The sequence below is a fragment of the Siphateles boraxobius genome, unplaced genomic scaffold, assembly GCF_051911475.1.
Source record: "Siphateles boraxobius isolate OS27281-9 unplaced genomic scaffold, OSU_SipBor_1 71, whole genome shotgun sequence".
Classification (NCBI taxonomy): domain Eukaryota; kingdom Metazoa; phylum Chordata; class Actinopteri; order Cypriniformes; family Leuciscidae; genus Siphateles; species Siphateles boraxobius.
In genome coordinates this window covers 139,309-161,652 of record NW_027509199.1, presented here as the reverse complement: position 1 = coordinate 161,652, position 22,344 = coordinate 139,309, and the positions used below count along the sequence as shown (strand labels likewise).

Sequence of the window (22,344 nt, the reverse complement as noted above, 5' to 3'; positions counted from 1 at the left end):
GAAGACGTGCGCATGCGCAGTGAAACGAGATAAACGGGCAGCTCCTGGATAAGCGGAAGATTTTTGTTATTGCTTTAAATTATTTATTATTTTGTGTAAATGCTACTTTCAGGAATGTAAATGGTAGAAGATATTTTTTCCCCTTCAAATCAGAATTATAGTCTTGTCTATAGGCTATTGAAACATCAGCGTGTAATAGGAAAACCAAAGAAGTTTGGTTTAATGTATAACCTATTTATTTCATTTAAATAGTATTTACTTTTTAGCGTACAATCTATCTAACAAGACAGAATAATCGTTTTCTGAGCCATCAAGCGCCGCCTGGAGGAATAATATTGTATTTCTCATAAGAAATAGGAAATTATTGGACACCCAACAATAAAAAAAAAATCACTTAACTTAAATGATATATTAATTGATTATATAAAACGATATGATGTTATGATATGAAATTAATTATTCAATACAAATGTGTGTTAACAATATATTTATATTCCTATAAGTGTCAATATTCTGTCTGCAAAAAAACAAAAACATTTGCAACATAATTTTCTTTCATGTGATATTTGGCAGTTTGACCCAGTGAAAAACTGTTAAAGATTTGGCTTATAGTCGTTTTATCCATTTGAGTTGTGAAATATAACATGTGAAGATTATTATGTGTTGCATTAAAAATTGCATAATTATAAAAGATTTTCTGATATGATAACTTCTGTAACTTACATAGTCAGATAATGGAAATGCATGCTCTAAGTCTAAGTTAAAAATAAAGGTTGATATTTTAATCCACATTCATTGCACTATTAACAAAGTAATTTGGTGGATCATTGTTAGAAACAGAACTAATAGGTGAACTATTACCTAACATAAAATTAATACAGCATGAAAAGTGAAAAGGCTTTTTAAAATGTGGATTCTGGCCGGTCTCACCTCAGTGTCTCGACCTGTCACCCATCCTGACATGTGTTATTTTTGAACATTTAATTTACTCCTGACCACACTTTTTATTTTTGGGAGTTTGAAGCATTTGTTCATATTGTGTAATGTGCAATTCGCTGTGCTGTAGTTACCATGAGTCTCCACTGGGTGGGAAATGTGCACCGTAAACCAGAGCTCTCCGACACTGCTCCTATAGCCCTGTGTGTGTCAGCAGTCCTGAAGAGCTGGATCAGGTGTGTTAGATTAGGACAGAGGTTGAAGACCTCTGCTTTAAATGACAATGTTACACTTGTTTGTCTTGTTTTGATACAAGTAAACAAGCTCTGTCTTAAACAGGAAGTCAACAAAGCAATTCTACATGTGTTCAGAGACATTTCACATAATGGGACCAGTAACTTTACCGAGATCCTTCGTGTCCAAACTAGAGTTGGTGGTGCCACTAGCGGGAGCGTCCTTCATGACTGAAACCCACTCAGGGACTGTGCTGTGCAAACTGGAAAAAAGCATCTAATCACTGATAGAGCCACATAAGTTATACAGTTAGTTACACATGTATGGAGGCATCATTCACTTTCTGACTTTGTAAATGGCTACAGAGAAAAATTTGGGCATCATACACTAAACAGTGAGGATCACATTCTTACAGACTTTTAAATCATTCTGAACACATCAAACTCACGCAAAAACCCGCACCTCGTTTATAGAGATGCATAACAATTGAAAACAATACATGTTCTAAAATAAGCTCAAAATATCAAAAGTGTTTCATCTTCTCCGTATCAATAGAATCATAGTCTGAAAGTAAAATATCAGAGTGTGTGCCATCATGCACTGTACGAATCGTGGCCAACATCTGAAGGTGGGGCAATAATGTCAGTAACTTTAAAAAGTAAGGTTCCAATTGATCAGGACCTGCCGATTTTTAAACATCTAAAGATGTAGGGGCTTTGCTCACCTCAGATTGCAATTGGTGAAAAGTTGAATGATTGACTAGACTCAAAACTCTCTGAATGAACAATCGAAGGGTTCACATGAGCACCATTAACTGAATCAAACAAAAAAACAGAAGCTGTGTGCGAATGTTCAATACTTTATACAACCCGATTATGCTTGATTGCCTCAAATGGCACTCCTGAATGATGGACCCCCTGTATAAGAGGGATTGGGCACAACACCAACATGTACAGGCACCGGGGTTGCCAGGTTTGCAACAAAACCAGCCCATTTCCTACTCAAAACCCACCCAATCATCACCAAATATAGCAAAATCACGGCCAAATATATCCCAATCACGGCCAAATATAGCCCAATCATGGCCAAATATAGCCCAATCACGGCCAAATATAGCCCGATCATGCCCAAATATAGCCCAATCACTGCCAAATATAGCCCGATCACGGCCAAATATAGCCCAATCACGGCCAAATATAGCCCAATCACGGCCAAATATAGCCCAATCACGGCCAAATATAGCCCGATCATGGCCAAATATAGCCCAATCACTGCCCAATATAGCCCGATCACGGCCAAATATAGCCCAATCACGGCCAAATATAGCCCAATCACGGCCAAATATAGCCCGATCATGGCCAAATATAGCCCAATCACTGCCAAATATAGCCCAATCACGGCCAAATATAGCAAAATCACGGCCAAATATATCCCAATCACGGCCAAATATAGCCCAATCACGGCCAAATATAGCCCGATCACGGCCAAATATAGCCCGATCATGGCCAAATATAGCCCAATCACGGCCAAATATATCCCAATCACGGCCAAATATAGCCCAATCACGGCCAAATATAGCCCGATCACGGCCAAATATAGCCCGATCATGGCCAAATATAGCCCAATCACGGCCAAATATAGCCCGATCATAGCCAAATATAGCCCAATCACTGCCAAATATAGCCCAATCACGGCCAAATATAGCCCAATCACGGCCAAATATAGCAAAATCACGGCCAAATATATCCCAATCACGGCCAAATATAGCCCAATCATGGCCAAATATAGCCCGATCACGGCCAAATATAGCCCGATCAAGGCCAAATATAGCCCAATCACGGCCAAATATAGCCCGATCACGGCCAAATACAGCCCGATCACGGCCAAATATAGCCCAATCACTGCCAAATATAGCCCGATCACGGCCAAATATAGCCCAATCACGGCCAAATATAGCCCAATCACGGCCAAATATAGCCCAATCACGGCCAAATATAGCCCAATCATGGCCAAATATAGCCCGATCACGGCCAAATATAGCCCGATCAAGGCCAAATATAGCCCGATCACGGCCAAATATAGCCCAATCACGGCCAAATATAGCCCAATCACGGCCAAATATAGCCCGATCACTGCCAAATATAGCCCAATCACGGCCAAATATAGCCCAATCACGGCCAAATATAGCCCAATCACGGCCAAATATAGCCCGATCACGGCCAAATATAGCCCAATCACTGCCAAATATAGCCCGATCACGGCCAAATATAGCCCAATCACGGCCAAATATAGCCCAATCACGGCCAAATATAGCCCGATCATGGCCAAATATAGCCCAATCACGGCCAAATATAGCCCGATCATGGCCAAATATAGCCCAATCACTGCCAAATATAGCCCGATCATGGCCAAATATAGCCCGGTCACGGCCAAATATAGCCCGATCACGGCCAAATATAGCCCAATCACGGCCAAATATAGCCCAATCACGGCCAAATATAGCCCAATCATGGCCAAATATAGCCCAATCACGGCCAAATATAGCCCAATCAAGGCCAAATATAGCCCAATCATGGCCAAATATAGCCCAATCACGGCTTTTGTTGATGCATCTTTCACGAAATCGACAGTTAAGTTCCCGGATGTGCCGGCAGTACGTATACAACATTAGGAGGATCAGAAGCAGAAGATCCTTCCTTTGTCCATTCGTTCTGCGAGATCGCCCATCCAGACCACTGAAGTTTCCGATGTCGGACAACTTTACACTATTGTCAACTTTCCTGGGTTCTCTCCAGCAATGCACATCTATCTTTTGAACAAGACCTCAAGGCTACAAGGCTCAAGCAAGACGACGCCATCCATTGGGAATAAAGTTTGGTGATCCAGTGCATAGTGATGCCTTTCCCATGCAGAAGACGTCCTCAAATCCTGGAGGCAGAGCATTGAGAGGATGTATAGAGGTCAAAGACTCATCCGTGGCTTCCCAGTGACATCACCCTTTGTGGACCCTTCCTCCACCTTCCCAGAGTGCATCAGTAGCGCTGCCACAGCTGCTTCCTCCCAAACCATGTAGAGGAGACGAGGAGAGGAACAGGGTATGTGGGAGGAAGAGCAGAGGAAATCCTGCCAGCTGGAAATAGTGACGGGAGCATGGAAGACGGGCAGTTTCCTCACTCTTTTCCAGACATCAGTCGCAGGCATTTCCTCATCAATGGATCCTATAAAATCAGACAAGATAGTCAACATCCCTCAGGAAACCTTTAACTGCTTTATGGCCGAACTCTCAGATAAAATCCCATTTAGTGCTCGGCCATTGCTAGGTTGGTTATAGTTAACAATAACAATGTTTAAATACTTCCATGTTTCCCAGAGTATGGATGATCCGTTTAGAGTTTGACTTCCTGAAAAGTGTGGAAACTGTGGCTCTGTGTTTGGCTAGTTAACCCCTCCATAATGGCCATGCCTACACAAAGCTCAAACAAATCCTGATCCCTGACCTAAACACTAACCATAACCATACGATATACGGTCAGAAAACTTAGTTTCGTTCTTCACTTAGGGGTAAAAAGAAGTTTGAAATGTGTGACTAGTTTTTTACTATTAGTGTACATCCCGACGCCGTCCACGATGAGATCTGTGTTTAGATGAATATGAGATAATGTGCTGCACACTTTCCTCTCAGTAACAACATAAACACACAACAAAACTGACAGCGGTGAGAAAACAGCAGTTCAGAAAGCATCTGATCATAGAGATGTGGGTGTTTGAACCAGCTCTGCAGTCACGTCACGTTTATTTATACAATAGATTGCTTTAAAAGCAGCAGCTTTACAGTATTACACATGAAAAAACAGTGTCAGTGTCTTTTTCAATAAGAATTACACTTCAATTTCTTCTATAAAGCGGCTCTCCAGTGTGTTCATGTTTTTACACGGTCTGAACTCGAAGGGCTGAACAGAAGAAGGCGGAGCCTTAGTGCCACACCCACCTATTACATCATCACCACTGACCAGAAGAAGGCGGAGCCTTAGTGCCATACCCACCTATTACATCATCGCCACTGACCAGAAGAAGGCGGAGCCTCAGAGCCACACCCACCTATTACATCATCACCATTGACCAGAAGAAGGCGGAGCCTCAGACCACACCCACCTAATACAACAGGCTTGTTCGACTTGAACCGGCGCTGCACAGACCGATCGGTTGATGACATCAAAGTACCGCGAGAGCGATTAGAGAGCAGACGGCTCCTTATGCTTTTGAATAGCTCTCGCGGTACTTTGATGTCATCAACCGATCGGTCTGTGCAGCGCCGGTTCAAGTCGAACAAGCCTATCATCACCACTGACCAGAAGAAGGCGGAGCCTTAGTGCCACACCCACCTATTACATCATCACCATTGACCAGAAGAAGGCGGAGCCTCAGACCACACCCACCTAATACATCATCACCACTGACCAGAAGAAGGCGGAGCCTTAGTGCCACACCCACCTATTACATCATCACCATTGACCAGAAGAAGGCGGAGCCTCAGACCACACCCACCTAATACATCATCACCACTGACCAGAAGAAGGCGGAGCCTTAGTGCCACACCCACCTATTACATCATCACCATTGACCAGAAGAAGGCGGAGCCTCAGAGCCACACCCACCTATTACATCATCGCCACTGATGAATGGGAGTTTGAACTCCCGAAACGAACTCCAAACGAACTTTGTTTTGGCCTGATTTTACTCAAAATGACATCACACCAGTTCATTCTTTTATTAAGCTTTAATTTAATACGATTTTAATTTAATTTAATTTTGAACTATTATTTAGTTACTATTTCGTTAAATCACAGATATATATATATATATATATATATATATATATACATATATATATATATATATATATATATATATATATATATATATATACATATATATATATATATATACGTATATATGTATATATATATATATACATATATATATATATATATATATATATATATATGTATATATGTATATATATATATATATATATATATATATATATATATATATATATATATATATATATATATATATATATATAAATTAAATATAAATTAATAACCTAATTGTCATGTCTGAAGGAATTGTAGGGACTCCGGTGAGGAATCGTGCTTAACAATAACACCTTTAGCTCTTACTACAGGCTATACACAATCTGACAGGGCCATTGCCTCATTACACTCATATTATATCCATATTTTAATTGTATTTTCTCTCATTTATTCATCATTTGTCAGTTCTATTTTTATTATATTTTTAAGACATCTTTTTTTTGACCACAGAAACTGTCATGTGACATCCATCATGAAGCGTGGTCAAATAAACAATACGAATAGAAATGCAATTAAAATATGTTGTTATTGTGTAATTTTGGTGTATTTTCACACATTTTATTATATATTACTTATTTTAGATGTGCATTGATAAAGCATGATTCAACATCTGAATCCCTGTTGACTGGTTGCGTGAGTGAGTGGAACTGAACAGTTGCTCTGCTCGCTTGTTTCACTCGGACTGTATTGAGGTGCGCACAGCTGATCATGTGACCGTAATACAGGAGAAGCTTCACTAAACATCATTTCATTCACAAATATTAGCTTTATTTTGTGTGATGATATATTAAAAGCGTCCGAAAATGCTGTTAGTTTTATCTGAGGAACACAAGGAGCATTTAGGTTTCTTATCAGAAGTGGATTTTGCGGGTAAGTGATTCAAAAACTGCAGGAAACCAAATAATATTTACTGTTTGTTTAGTATCTGTTTATCTGTAATAAATATGTATGAGTAGCCTAACAGTGGGGTTAAAAAGTTTGAGAACACAACTAGCTTCTATTTTTGTTTTAGTATTTCCACATAATTATAGTCAGTGTTATGTGATATTTTGCGTTTATACAGAAGGAATCATAAATATTTCATTTTAACATAACATTTATTAGTTTCACATCTTTCAAAATGATAAAACGTTCTCTCAATTTCTAAAAAAAAAAAAATGGACGTTTGCACTATAAACTATGGAAGCTTGTTTCCGGAACGAAATAAAATAAAAATGTAATTGTGAATATGATTTATTAAAATGATTATAATTGCTTATATCTCACAATTCAGACTTTTATCCTCAGAATTGGGAGTTAAATCTGGCAAATCAGATATTTTTTGTCTAATAGTTTTGAGGACAAAGTCTGAATTGTCATATATATATATATATATATACAGGTCCTTCTCAAAAAATTAGCATATTGTGATAAAGTTAATTATTTTCCATAATGTAATGATAAAAATTAAACTTTCATATATTTTAGATTCATTGCACACCAACTGAAATATTTCAGGTCTTTTATTGTTTTAATACTGATGACTTTGGCATACAGCTCATGAAAACCCAAAATTCCTGTCTCAAAAAATTAGCATATCATGAAAATGGTCTCTAAACAAGCTATTAACCTAATCATCTGAATCAACTAATTAACTCTAAACACCTGCAAAAGATTCCTGAGGCTTTTAAAAACTCCCAGCCTGTTTCATTACTCAAAACCGCAATCATGGGTAAGACTGCCGACCTGACTGCTGTCCAGAAGGCCTTCATTGACACCCTCAAGCAAGAGGGTAAGACACAGAAAGAAATTTCTGAACAAATAGGCTGTTCCCAGAGTGCTGTATCAAGGTACCTCAGTGGGAAGTCTGTGGGAAGGAAAAAGTGTGGCAAAAAACGCTGCACAACGAGAAGAAGTGACCGGACCCTGAGGAAGATTGTGGAGAAGGACCGATTCCAGACCTTGGGGGACCTGCGGAAGCAGTGGACTGAGTCTGGAGTAGAAACATCCAGAGCCACCGTGCACAGGCGTGTGCAGGAAATGGGCTACAGGTGCCGCATTCCCCAGGTCAAGCCACTTTTGAACCAGAAACAGCGGCAGAAGCGCCTGACCTGGACTACAGAGAAGCAGCACTGGACTGTTGCTCAGTTTTGCATGTCATTCGGAAATCAAGGTGCCAGAGTCTGGAGGAAGACTGGGGAGAAGGAAATGCCAAAATGCCTGTAGTCCAGTGTCAAGTACCTACAGTCAGTGATGGTCTGAGGTGCCATGTCAGCTGCTGGTGTTGGTCCACTGTGTTTTATCAAGGGAAGGGTCAATGCAGCTAGCTATCAGGAGATTTTGGAGCACTTCATGCTTCCATCTGCTGAAAAGCTTTATGGAGATGAAGATTTCATTTTTCAGCACGACCTGGCACCTGCTCACAGTGCCAAAACCACTGGTAAATGGTTTACTGACCATGGTATTACTGTGCTCAATTGGCCTGCCAACTCTCCTGACCTGAACCCCATAGAGAATCTGTGGGATATTGTGAAGAGAAAGTTGAGAGACGCAAGACCCAACACTCTGGATGAGCTTAAGGCCGCTATCGAAGCATCCTGGGCCTCCATAACACCTCAGCAGTGCCACAGGCTGATTGCCTCCATGCCACGCCGCATTGAAGCAGTCATTTCTGCCAAAGGATTCCCGACCAAGTATTGACTATTGTGTGCATAACTGAACATAATTATTTGAAGGTTGACTTTTTTTTTTTGTATTAAAAACACTTCTTTTATTGGTCGGATGAAATATGCTAATTTTTTTAGATAGGAATTTTGGGTTTTCATGAGCTGTATGCCAAAATCATCAGTATTAAAACAATAAAACACCTGAAATATTTCAGTTGGTGTGCAATGAATCTAAAATATATGAAAGTTTAATTTTTATCATTACATTATGGAAAATAATGAACTTTATCACAATATGCTAATTTTTTGAGAAGGACCTGTATATATTATAAAAAAAAATTTTTAGAATAGTGATAATAGAGAATAGTGAATGATTACATAGAGTCTGTCTATCTTAATGTTGTTCATAATGTTAACAAACTTCATAATCACATCATAATCAAAATAATAATAAAGCATCATAGGCTATATGATCTTCAGTGTGGTTTTCTGTGTGCCAGTTGTTGGAGAGTTCGGCCGAATTGCTGTGGAGTTTCTGAAAAAGGGCTCAAACCCTAAAATCTTCGAGGGAGCGGCACGTGAGTGAAGTTGTGTGGTGTTACTGTGCTGTTGTTGATGGTCTGATGTGTTGATGTGTGTGTGAGCTGATGTGTGTGTGAGCTGATGTGTGCATGAGCTGATGTGTGTATGAGCTGATGTGTGTATGAGCTGATGTGTGTATGAGCTGATGTGTGTATGAGCTGATGTGTGTATGAGCTGATGTGTGTATGAGCTGATGTGTGTATGTGTTGATGTGTGTATGTGTTGATGTGTGTATGTGTTGATGTGTGTATGAGCTGATGTGTGTATGAGCTGATGTGTGTATGAGCTGATGTGTGTATGTGTTGATGTGTGTATGTGTTGATGTGTGTATGTGTTGATGTGTGTATGAGCTGATGTGTGTATGAGCTGATGTGTGTATGAGCTGATGTGTGTATGAGCTGATGTGTGTATGAGCTGATGTGTGTATGAGCTGATGTGTGTGTGAGCTGATGTGTGTGTGAGCTGATGTGTGTGTGAGCTGATGTGTGTGTGAGCTGATGTGTGTATGAGCTGATGTGTGTATGAGCTGATGTGTGTATGAGCTGATGTGTGTATGAGCTGATGTGTGTATGAGCTGATGTGTTGATGTGTGTATGAGCTGATGTGTGTATGAGCTGATGTGTGTATGAGCTGATGTGTGTATGAGCTGATGTGTGTATGAGCTGATGTGTGTATGAGCTGATGTGTGTATGTGTTGATGTGTGTATGTGTTGATGTGTGTATGTGTTGATGTGTGTATGAGCTGATGTGTGTATGAGCTGATGTGTGTATGAGCTGATGTGTGTATGTGTTGATGTGTGTATGTGTTGATGTGTGTATGTGTTGATGTGTGTATGAGCTGATGTGTGTATGAGCTGATGTGTGTATGAGCTGATGTGTGTATGAGCTGATGTGTGTATGAGCTGATGTGTGTATGAGCTGATGTGTGTGTGAGCTGATGTGTGTGTGAGCTGATGTGTGTGTGAGCTGATGTGTGTGTGAGCTGATGTGTGTATGAGCTGATGTGTGTATGAGCTGATGTGTGTATGAGCTGATGTGTGTATGAGCTGATGTGTGTATGAGCTGATGTGTTGATGTGTGTATGAGCTGATGTGTGTATGAGCTGATGTGTGTATGAGCTGATGTGTGTATGAGCTGATGTGTGTATGAGCTGATGTGTGTATGAGCTGATGTGTGTATGTGTTGATGTGTGTATGTGTTGATGTGTGTATGAGCTGATGTGTGTATGAGCTGATGTGTGTATGTGTTGATGTGTGTATGTGTTGATGTGTGTATGAGCTGATGTGTGTATGAGCTGATGTGTGTATGAGCTGATGTGTGTGTGAGCTGATGTGTGTATGAGCTGATGTGTGTATGAGCTGATGTGTGTATGAGCTGATGTGTTGATGTGTGTATGAGCTGATGTGTGTATGAGCTGATGTGTGTATGAGCTGATGTGTGTATGAGCTGATGTGTGTATGAGCTGATGTGTGTATGTGTTGATGTGTGTATGTGTTGATGTGTGTATGAGCTGATGTGTGTATGAGCTGATGTGTGTATGAGCTGATGTGTGTATGAGCTGATGTGTGTATGAGCTGATGAGCTGATGTGTGTATGAGCTGATGAGCTGATGTGTGTATGAGCTGATGTGTGTATGAGCTGATGTGTGTATGAGCTGATGTGTGTATGAGCTGATGTGTGTATGAGCTGATGTGTGTATGAGCTGATGTGTGTATGTGTTGATGTGTGTATGAGCTGATGTGTGTATGAGCTGATGTGTGTATGAGCTGATGTGTGTGTGAGCTGATGTGTGTGTGAGCTGATGTGTGTATGAGCTGATGTGTGTATGAGCTGATGTGTGTATGAGCTGATGTTTGTATGTGTTGATGTGTGTATGAGCTGATGTGTGTATGAGCTGATGTGTGTATGAGCTGATGTGTGTATGAGCTGATGTGTGTATGTGTTGATGTGTGTATGAGCTGATGTGTGTATGAGCTGATGTGTGTATGAGCTGATGTGTGTATGAGCTGATGTGTGTGTGAGCTGATGTGTGTATGAGCTGATGTGTGTATGAGCTGATGTGTGTATGAGCTGATGTGTGTATGAGCTGATGTTTGTATGTGTTGATGTGTGTATGAGCTGATGTGTGTATGAGCTGATGTGTGTATGAGCTGATGTGTGTATGAGCTGATAAGCTGATGTGTGTATGAGCTGATGTGTGTGTGAGCTGATGTGTGTATGAGCTGATGTGTGTATGAGCTGATGTGTGTATGAGCTGATGTGTGTGTGAGCTGATGTGTGTATGAGCTGATGTGTGTGTGAGCTGATGTGTGTATGAGCTGATGTGTGTATGAGCTGATGTGTGTATGAGCTGATGTAAGTATGAGCTGATGTGTTGATGCTGTGGCAGGGAAGCTGAATGTGCCAGCCGAGAGCGTCCAGCACGGGGTGGAGGGACTGATGTACCTCCTCACAGAGAGCGCCAAACTCATGGTGTGTGTGCACTGATCCACCTCAGACACTGCGGGACACTGAGCCCTCGCTTAAGCACGTGTCCATGTGTAATCTGCAGGTTTCAGAGGAGGATTTCCAGGACTCAGTGCTGGTGTTGGGATTCTCAGAGGAGCTCAATCAGCTTCTTCTCCAGCTGTATTTGGAGAACAGGAAGGAGATCCGGCAGATCCTGGGCAAACTCGCCCCCAGCCTCCCACATTACCACAACCTGGAGTGGAGGCTCGACGTTCAGGTGCAGGACACAGCCAGGCTGAGGACAAACATCAGCTGGGAACTAGAACTAACAGAAATCAGTCTGGTTATTCGAAATAAAGACCAAATAGAGTGAAATATAAATGTTAGATGAAAAACTAAAATATAAATATTAGATGAAAAACTACTAGTACCAAAATTTCTAAAACTGAAAATAAAGAAAATCTAGCTAAAAAGAAACATTTAAACTAATTAAAATATACAAATGCACAAAGCAAAATGACTAAACCTTTAACTAAATTTAAAATGTATACTGAAGATATTAAAATAAAAGCAAATTATTGATAAATATAGGTTTTTTTTGTCCTCTAATGACAAAACACGAATACAAAAAAAATACAAATGTAACATTTTTGTTAATGTTAAAGCGCCCCTATTATGCTATTTTAAAGTTTCCTAATGTTGTTGTGGAGTCTCCTACAACAGGTTTATATGAATCAAAGCTCAGAAAACGGTTTAATTTTCTCATAATATACATTTGAACATCACTACGTTTTCAATGATTCTCAAACGACTCGTCAGATGAACCAATCTCTCTGAACCAATCTCTCTAAACCCCTCCTTTCTGCGAGATACTCTGCTCTGATTGGCCAGACAGCTCAGTCTGTTGTGATTGGTTGACAGCTCAGTCTGTTGTGATTGGTGGACAGCTCAGTCTGTTGTGATTGGTCGACAGCTCAGTCTGTTGTGATTGGGCAGACAGCTCAGTCTGTTGTGATTGGTCGACAGCTCAGTCTGTTGTGATTGGTCGACAGCTCAGTCTGTTGTGATTGGGCAGACAGCTCAGTCTGTTGTGATTGGGCAGACAGCTCAGTCTGTTGTGATTGGTCGACAGCTCAGTCTGTTGTGATTGGTCGACAGCTCAGTCTGTTGTGATTGGTTGACAGCTCAGTCTGTTGTGAATGGTTGACAGCTCAGTCTGTTGTGATTGATCGACAGTTCAGTCTGTTGCGATTGATCGACAACTCAGTCAGTTGTGATTGATCGACAGCTCAGTCTGTTGTGATTGGTCGACAGCTCAGTCTGTTGTGATTGGTTGACAGCTCAGTCTGTTGTGATTGGTCGACAGCTCAGTCTGTTGTGATTGATCGACAGTTCAGTCTGTTGCGATTGATCGACAACTCAGTCAGTTGTGATTGATCGACAGCTCAGTCTGTTTTGATTGGTCGACAGCTCAGTCTGTTTTGATTGGTCGACAGCTCAGTCTGTTGTGATTGGTCGACAGCTCAGTCTGTTGTGATTGGTCGACAGCTCAGTCTGTTGTGATTGGTCGACAGCTCAGTCTGTTGTGATTGGTCGACAGCTCAGTCTGTTGTGATTGGCCAGACAGCTCAGTCTGTTGTGATTGATCGACAGCTCAGTCTGTTTTGATTGGTCGACAGCTCAGTCTGTTTTGATTGGTCGACAGCTCAGTCTGTTGTGATTGGTCGACAGCTCAGTCTGTTGTGATTGGTCGACAGCTCAGTCTGTTGTGATTGGGCAGACAGCTCAGTCTGTTGTGATTGGGCAGACAGCTCAGTCTGTTGTGATTGGGCAGACAGCTCAGTCTGTTGTGATTGGGCAGACAGCTCAGTCTGTTGTGATTGGGCAGACAGCTCAGTCTGTTGTGATTGGGCAGACAGCTCAGTCTGTTGTGATTGGGCAGACAGCTCAGTCTGTTGTGATTGGGCAGACAGCTCAGTCTGTTGTGATTGGGCAGACAGCTCAGTCTGTTGTGATTGGGCAGACACCTCAGTCTGTTGTGATTGGGCAGACACCTCAGTCTGTTGTGATTGGGCAGACAGCTCAGTCTGTTGTGATTGGCCAGACAGCTCAGTCTGTTGTGATTGGTCGACAGCTCAGTCTGTTGTGATTGGTCGACAGCTCAGTCTGTTGTGATTGGTCGACAGCTCAGTCTGTTGTGATTGGGCAGACAGCTCAGTCTGTTGTGATTGGGCAGACAGCTCAGTCTGTTGTGATTGGCCAGACAGCTCAGTCTGTTGTGATTGGGCAGACAGCTCAGTCTGTTGTGATTGGTCGACAGCTCAGTCTGTTGTGATTGGGCAGACAGCTCAGTCTGTTGTGATTGGGCAGACAGCTCAGTCTGTTGTGATTGGGCAGACAGCTCAGTCTGTTGTGATTGGGCAGACAGCTCAGTCTGTTGTGATTGGTCGACAGCTCAGTCTGTTGTGATTGGCCAGACAGCTCAGTCTGTTGTCATTGGAAACAAAAACGGCCATTGCCAAAACAACGTCAGCTCTGCTTGTCGTGAGTCTTCCTACACCGTAAACTAAACACAGTAACGAACAATGACGTCGATTTTACCATATCAATCCGAGCGCGAGTCCGATGATGAAACGCTGGAAGAACTAGTTCTTCATCCCGAACCTCCATCACAAGAACGACTCAAGCAGGACTCAGTGTTTCTCAGTGATGCGCTACTCAGTTTGAGGAACATTATGGGATGTTGCAACTGTAATTCCTCACCATCAGCATTAACAAGTGCATGTCCATCAACAAACCGATTATTTTACTTGTACTTATTTATGTACAGAGTATTTTTCTAATATATTGCAGTGAACACGTGGAAACTGTATCAATAACAGTGCATGTATGCAATACATTAGCCAAGCTCTAGCGTGAATGACTGATGTAACATAAACGTTGGTAAAACAAATCTTACTTCATGCTTTATCTTTCAGTTTTAGGTAATAGTGGCCCACAGCTGATCAGCAGAAGTATTTCAGTAAGACAGTGATAACATGAGTTAGCCAGTTAGCAGGAGACCTACACAACATAAAACTCAAAACTAAGTATTTTGAACACCATCTTTCAAGAGCAAGCGGTTTGCGAATCCTGCATTGAACTCCGAGATTTGAGAAGCAGTCGTCAGTAAAATAAAGGGAACACAGCACAAATTTTATATTGCTGTGATATCCTGGTAAAGATTAACTTTAACCACTGATTCTTCACATGCGCAGTGAAAAAAACTGTCTTTAGCTTCACATTGTAGAGCACAGCGTCTTCTGGACATGATGATATCCAGTGTCCACAGGAATCAGCTGCCGTGTTCGAGTTTCCCTGGTGTCTGCGCGCGCTATATGCTAATGTTTCGTCTTGACGTTTGAAAAACGATTAATTTCAATGACTCAAAGTCAACTCTGCGGTGCACTTTCAGATGTAAAACTTTGCAGGATGTTTTCATTGATTTATAGCTATATTACACACTACATGAAAGGTCATTTTCAAAATCCATAATAGGGGCCCTTTAAATCTATAATTTTCTACTCAAATTTATCACTTTAAATTTCAAACTTTATAGGGAAAATTTTGATTTTTACATGCATTATTTCTTTACTTCAAAATTATTTTAAAAAATCATTGTTATTATAGATTGTTACACATTTTTTATTTATTTGAAAAACTGCAACAGTAGCTGAAAATGATAGTTGTTATGATTATACAGTAAACACCAAGACAGCAATACTCTCATATACAGTTTTGCTGGAAAATTATTCAAAAAAAATTGTAGTTTTGACCAAACTAAAAACCATCTAGGTCATTTTATCTAGCTGACAAGTTTACAGATATTACAAGCAGAATTACAACCAAACGACACAGTAAACCATGGTTGACTAAACAGGGCAGATTAGCATTAGAGTGTGAAGCTCTGCTCGTGATCCGCTGACGACACACACATTAAAGGACACAGACACAGCCGAGTCATTTCCATAATGACCAACACAATCTACCAAGAGCAGCGCAAATTACATCTGGTTTAAGACGTGTTTTTATTAGCATAAATAATGGCGCACATAGCAGTAAATTGACGTGCGCAAACCTTAGTAAATCACGTTGAGTGATTCATTTAAATACTCTCCTCCTATAAATGTTGCGTCTGAAAGGGAAACTCCTACAAATGCATAATTTGTAGGAATTATGCAAATTATTAACAAATTGCATAATTAATTAATAATTAACAAATTAATTATGTTAATTAAATTATTAAATTAAGACCAAATTGCATTCTTTTTAAATGCCAAAAGACCCTACATGTTAAAGTTTGCCAGGCATAAAAGTGTCACATGACCTCTAGCTGTATCCTAACGGTGTGTGTGTGTGTATCGTTGCAGTTGTCCAGCCGGGCTCTCCGCCATCAGCTGAAGCCCAGCGTGACCCTGAAGCTGGTCCTGGAGGACGGGCCGGGTCTCAGGGCCCGTGTGCTGCAGACAGACCCCTCCACCCTGCAGAAGCTCATCCAGGAGCTGGAGCGAGCGCTGGCCGAGCTCAAGAGCGGCCACTGCAGACGCGTGCTGCGCAACATCAAGTAGAGGACAACACACACCACACGTTCAGAGATGCAGACGCGTGCTGCGCAACATCAAGTAGAGGACAACACACACCACACGTTCAGAGATGCAGACGCGTGCTGCGCAACATCAAGTAGAGGACAACACACACCACACGTTCAGAGATGCAGACGCGTGCTGCGCAACATCAAGTAGAGGACAACACACACCCCACGTTCAGAGATGCAGACGCGTGCTGCGCAACATCAAGTAGAGGACAACACACACCACACGTTCAGAGATGCAGACGCGTGCTGCGCAACATCAAGTAGAGAACAACACACACCACACGCTCAGAGATGCAGACGCGTGCTGCGCAACATCAAGTAGAGGACAACACACACCACACGTTCAGAGATGCAGACGCGTGCTGCGCAACATCAAGTAGAGGACAACACACACCACACGTTCAGAGATGCAGACGCGTGCTGCACAACATCAAGTAGAGGACAACACACACCACACGCTCAGAGATGCAGACGCGTGCTGCGCAACATCAAGTAGAGGACAACACACACCACACGTTCAGAGATGCAGACGCGTGCTGCGCAACATCAAGTAGAGGACAACACACACCACACGTTCAGAGATGCAGACGCGTGCTGCGCAACATCAAGTAGAGAACAACACACTCCACACGCTCAGAGACACCTCCTCAACACACACCCCACGCTCAGAGACACCTACTCAACACACACCCCACGCTCAGAGACACCTCCTCAACACACACCCCACGCTCAGAGACACCTCCTCAACACACACCGCACGCTCAGAGACACCTCCTCAACACACACCGCACGCTCAGAGACACCTCCTCAACACACACCGCACGCTCAGAGACACCTCCTCAACACACACCCCACGCTCAGAGACACCTCCTCAACACACACCGCACGCTCAGAGACACCTCCTCAACACACACCGCACGCTCAGAGACACCTCCTCAACACACACCCCACGCTCAGAGACACCTCCTCAACACACACCGCACGCTCAGAGACACCTCCTCAACACACACCCCACGCTCAGAGACACCTCCTCAACACACACCCCACGCTCAGAGACACCTCCTCAACACACGCCGCACGCTCAGAGACACCTCCTCAACACACACCCCACGCTCAGAGACACCTCCTCAACACACACCGCACGCTCAGAGACACCTCCTCAACACACACCCCACGCTCAGAGACACCTCCTCAACCGAACCCCACGCTCAGAGACACCTCCTCAACACACACCACACGCTCAGAGACACCTCCTCAACACACACCCCACGCTCAGAGACACCTCCTCAACACACACCGCACGCTCAGAGACACCTCCTCAACACACACCACACGCTCAGAGACACCTCCTCAACACACACCCCACGCTCAGAGACACCTCCTCAACACACACCCCACCCCACGCTCAGAGACACCTCCTCAACACACACTGCACGCTCAGAGACACCTCCTCAACACACACCGCACGCTCAGAGACACCTCCTCAACACACGCCGCACGCTCAGAGACACCTCCTCAACACACACCCCACGCTCAGAGACACCTCCTCAACACACACCCCACGCTCAGAGACACCTCCTCAACACACACCCCACGCTCAGAGACACCTCCTCAACACACACCACACGCTCAGAGACACCTCCTCAACACACACCCCACGCTCAGAGACACCTCCTCAACACACACCGCACGCTCAGAGACACCTCCTCAACACACACCACACGCTCAGAGACACCTCATCAACACACACCCCACCCCACGCTCAGAGACACCTCCTCAACACACACCCCACGCTCAGAGACACCTCCTCAACACACACCGCACGCTCAGAGACACCTCCTCAACACACGCCGCACGCTCAGAGACACCTCCTCAACACACACCTCACGCTCAGAGACACCTCCTCAACACACACCCCACGCTCAGAGACACCTCCTCAACACACACTGCACGCTCAGAGACACCTCCTCAACACACACCGCACGCTCAGAGACACCTCCTCAACACACACCTCACGCTCAGAGACACCTCCTCAACACACACCCCACGCTCAGAGACACCTCCTCAACACACGCCGCACGCTCAGAGACACCTCCTCAACACACGCCGCACGCTCAGAGACACCTCCTCAACACACACCCCACGCTCAGAGACACCTCCTCAACACACACCCCACGCTCAGAGACACCTCCTCAACACACGCCGCACGCTCAGAGAAACCTCCTCAACACACGCCGCACGCTCAGAGACACCTCCTCAACACACACCCCACGCTCAGAGACACCTCCTCAACACACACCCCACGCTCAGAGACACCTCCTCAACACACACCCCACGCTCAGAGACACCTCCTCAACACACGCCGCACGCTCAGAGACACCTCCTCAACACACACCTCACGCTCAGAGACACCTCCTCAACACACACCGCACGCTCAGAGACACCTCCTCAACACACACCTCACGCTCAGAGACACCTCCTCAACACACACCCCACGCTCAGAGACACCTCCTCAACACACACCGCACGCTCAGAGACACCTCCTCAACACACACCCCACGCTCAGAGACACCTCCTCAACACACACTGCACGCTCAGAGACACCTCCTCAACACACACCGCACGCTCAGAGACACCTCCTCAACACACACCCCAGGCTCAGAGACACCTCCTCAACACACACCCCAGGCTCAGAGACACCTCCTCAACACACACTGCACGCTCAGAGACACCTCCTCAACACACACCGCACGCTCAGAGACACCTCCTCAACACACGCCGCACGCTCAGAGACACCTCCTCAACACACGCCGCACGCTCAGAGACACCTCCTCAACACACACCCCACCCCACGCTCAGAGACACCTCCTCAACACACACCACACGCTCAGAGACACCTCCTCAACACACACCCCACCCCACGCTCAGAGACACCTCCTCAACACACACCCCACGCTCAGAGACACCTCCTCAACACACACCCCACGCTCAGAGACACCTCCTCAACACACACCGCACGCTCAGAGACACCTCCTCAACACACACCCCACGCTCAGAGACACCTCCTCAACACACACCCCACGCTCAGAGACACCTCCTCAACACACACCCCACGCTCAGAGACACCTCCTCAACACACACCCCACGCTCAGAGACACCTCCTCAACACACACCGCACGCTCAGAGACACCTCCTCAACACACGCCGCACGCTCAGAGACACCTCCTCAACACACACCGCACGCTCAGAGACACCTCCTCAACACACACCCCACGCTCAGAGACACCTCCTCAACACACACCGCACGCTCAGAGACACCTCCTCAACACACACCCCACGCTCAGAGACACCTCCTCAACACACACCCCACGCTCAGAGACACCTCCTCAACACACACCCCACGCTCAGAGACACCTCCTCAACACACACCGCACGCTCAGAGACACCTCCTCAACACACACCCCACCCCACGCTCAGAGACACCTCCTCAACACACACCGCACGCTCAGAGACACCTCCTCAACACACACCGCACGCTCAGAGACACCTCCTCAACACACACCCCACGCTCAGAGACACCTCCTCAACACACACCGCACGCTCAGAGACACCTCCTCAACACACACCCCACGCTCAGAGTGTGTCTGATGCTGGAAGGAAGGGCATTTACTCCTGATTAGAGTTGTGTGCAGAAATCTTCAATATAGTTTTAATTTTAGTGAAGGGTTAGTTCATCCGGAACTTAAAATCTGTCATCATTTACTCACCCTCGTGTCGTTCCGAACCCGTAAGACTCTGTTCATCTTCAGAACACAATTGAAGATATTTTAATGAAATCTGAGCTATTTATGTCTATTCACCCAAAACTTTGATGCTAAAACAACTTCACAAATGAGATCGTAAAAGAAATGCATATGGATTGAATCCATATAATCCAGATCTGAAGAGAACGCATTGAATTATTCACACATAAACATTGATCAGCGCGCATAAACAGAAACTCGACTGTAATTGCGTGACATGATGATGCGTGAATGAACCTCATTGGTTCTCATGCTTGAGCTTCTGTTTACCATAACTGATGTGCTCCATGTACATCTGCTGATCCATGTTTAAATGTGAATGAAAGACTAAATTTAATCTGTTCTTCAAATAAAGTGATCGAGTCTCTTCAGAACATGTGGACTAAACCGCTCAATTCATATGGACAGAATTCATAGTGACAGAATATTCAGTTTTGGGTGAACTATCCCTTTAAACCAGTGATGCTCTTGTTATTTCTTAGAGAAAAATCGATGCAGATTTGATAGATTAATTTGTGCCATAAGTATTAACAGATACCTTTGCTTTACAATAAGTATGTGCACATGGAGCTGAAGGGTGTATCGTGTGTATTTTTGGGCAAGGGGTTTACGTTCCCAGCACTAATGCACATTTAGGACCAATTTTACTGAATGTCATATTGATCAGTTATTGCACTCTTTCTTAAGTGTCCACAGTGTGGAGTAATGATCAGGCTGAATCTGCAGTGTTTTAGCATTTCCTGCACTTACTACATCTGCAGAGTTCTGTGTGAAGTGCAGCTGAGAGTGCCACACTTTATATGGAAATGCCAGATGTCCTCATTCTTGTGCTCGAGAGTCCGAATGGACCTGGTAATAAGAACAAGATGACCATTAAACTGCCTTTTTCCTCAATACGTTAACATTTGAACTGTATTCACGTGTTTTTATTTGTTTTTCATCAGTTCCTGTAATAAAAACATAAACACACACATCCTATTCATCCTATTAAGTCAGCATTAAACTGAAGTTGCGCTGGTCTTTTCCTCCTTATTGTGCCGTATATCTGAGTGAAGCGCTTCAGGAACAAGAACAAATGTGGGCGGGGCTTGGTTTAGTCCGTGTGGGAGTTGATTGGATGGTTGTGGTTTGCAATTGGCTGATCTCATATGATTGACAGGTCATAGCCCCGCCCTCGTCAACAGAGAAGAGAAGAGATGCTGCAAGAGGAAGATATTCTGATTCAAGAATATAAGGAACATGAATTTAAAACAATAATGATAAAAAATTTATAATAAACACTGCAATATTCCATAAAAAAATATAAGGCTTTTAAATTTTGATTTCAGGGTGACTTTAATGCAAAAAAATTGGTATCAGGTTTACTTTGAGTAAAAACTGCCTGAAGCAAACTCTTTCTTCCTTCAGTCAGTTATGATGAGCATGAGTCATACAGCTGTTGTTGGATTTCAGCAAACTGTTTCCTTGTGTCAGGATAATGATTAATTTGCTAATTGCTAACGTTTAATCTAAAGTCAGCTAAGTCATCCACTCCCTTGTGCTCTAGTTGGCTTTACCAAGAGGTTGTGGTGTAACTTTAACAGTATTACACAGACACGAGAGCAGCGCATGCAAGTGCACATCCCAGAATGCAGTGCGGCTGTAGGGTCTCAGTGCTCTGTGCCTGGTCTGAAATATTTTTATTAACAATAATAGTTAGTATTAGCTAGTCCAATATGTGTTATTATATAATTACAAAAACATTATAATAACAATAAGTAGCAGTTTTGTCCTTGGTGCGAGGACCCTCTTGGAATTGCTCTGTTTATTCTTTTTTAACATTTCTATGGTGTGGAAAAGTATCTGGTGGAAGGGGTCTAAAAATAAGAGTTGGACCAAGTGATTACGTTTCAAAATGTATTAAAAAATGATAAAGAAAGACAAAATTGGCATAAACGTGCATGAATAATTAATGCACAATAAGAGAATGCACATTATTATTAAATGTTGAATTTATGTGAAGTTTAACTTCTAAAACGAATAAAATATTTTAACAAATAGATTTCAGTTTTTATTAATTATTAAAATGTATTATTTTAATTACACATTTTATAGATTTTAAGCACAGCATAAATAAAGCAGTAAACCCAGTCTACAATGCAGCTGCGCTTTTTACAAATGCGACGAGTTTGCAGGAATGATATAAA

At 43.3% G+C, this 22,344-nt stretch overlaps 1 protein-coding gene across 1 annotated transcript; it reads left to right on the top strand.

Annotated features, from left to right (window-relative positions):
• The first annotated feature begins 6,703 nt into the window (after positions 1 to 6,703).
• Positions 6,704 to 21,060, top strand: LOC143724276 (COMM domain-containing protein 2-like). Its single transcript, XM_077217253.1, has 5 exons — positions 6,704 to 6,917; positions 9,193 to 9,270; positions 11,664 to 11,746; positions 11,826 to 11,999; positions 16,132 to 21,060. The coding sequence occupies exons 1-5, from the start codon at positions 6,851 to 6,853 to the stop codon at positions 16,327 to 16,329; spliced, it is 600 nt and encodes a 199-aa protein (XP_077073368.1). The 5' UTR covers positions 6,704 to 6,850; the 3' UTR covers positions 16,330 to 21,060.
• The last annotated feature ends 1,284 nt before the right edge of the window (positions 21,061 to 22,344 follow it).

Bases quoted from the DNA above. Each gene is read 5' to 3' on its own strand.
- LOC143724276 (XM_077217253.1), top strand. From the start codon at position 6,851: ATGCTGTTAGTTTTATCTGAGGAACACAAGGAGCATTTAGGTTTCTTA. The intron at 6,918-9,192 runs GTAAGTGATTCA...TCTGTGTGCCAG, and splicing joins ATCAGAAGTGGATTTTGCGG to TTGTTGGAGAGTTCGGCCGA. The intron at 9,271-11,663 runs GTGAGTGAAGTT...ATGCTGTGGCAG, and splicing joins AATCTTCGAGGGAGCGGCAC to GGAAGCTGAATGTGCCAGCC.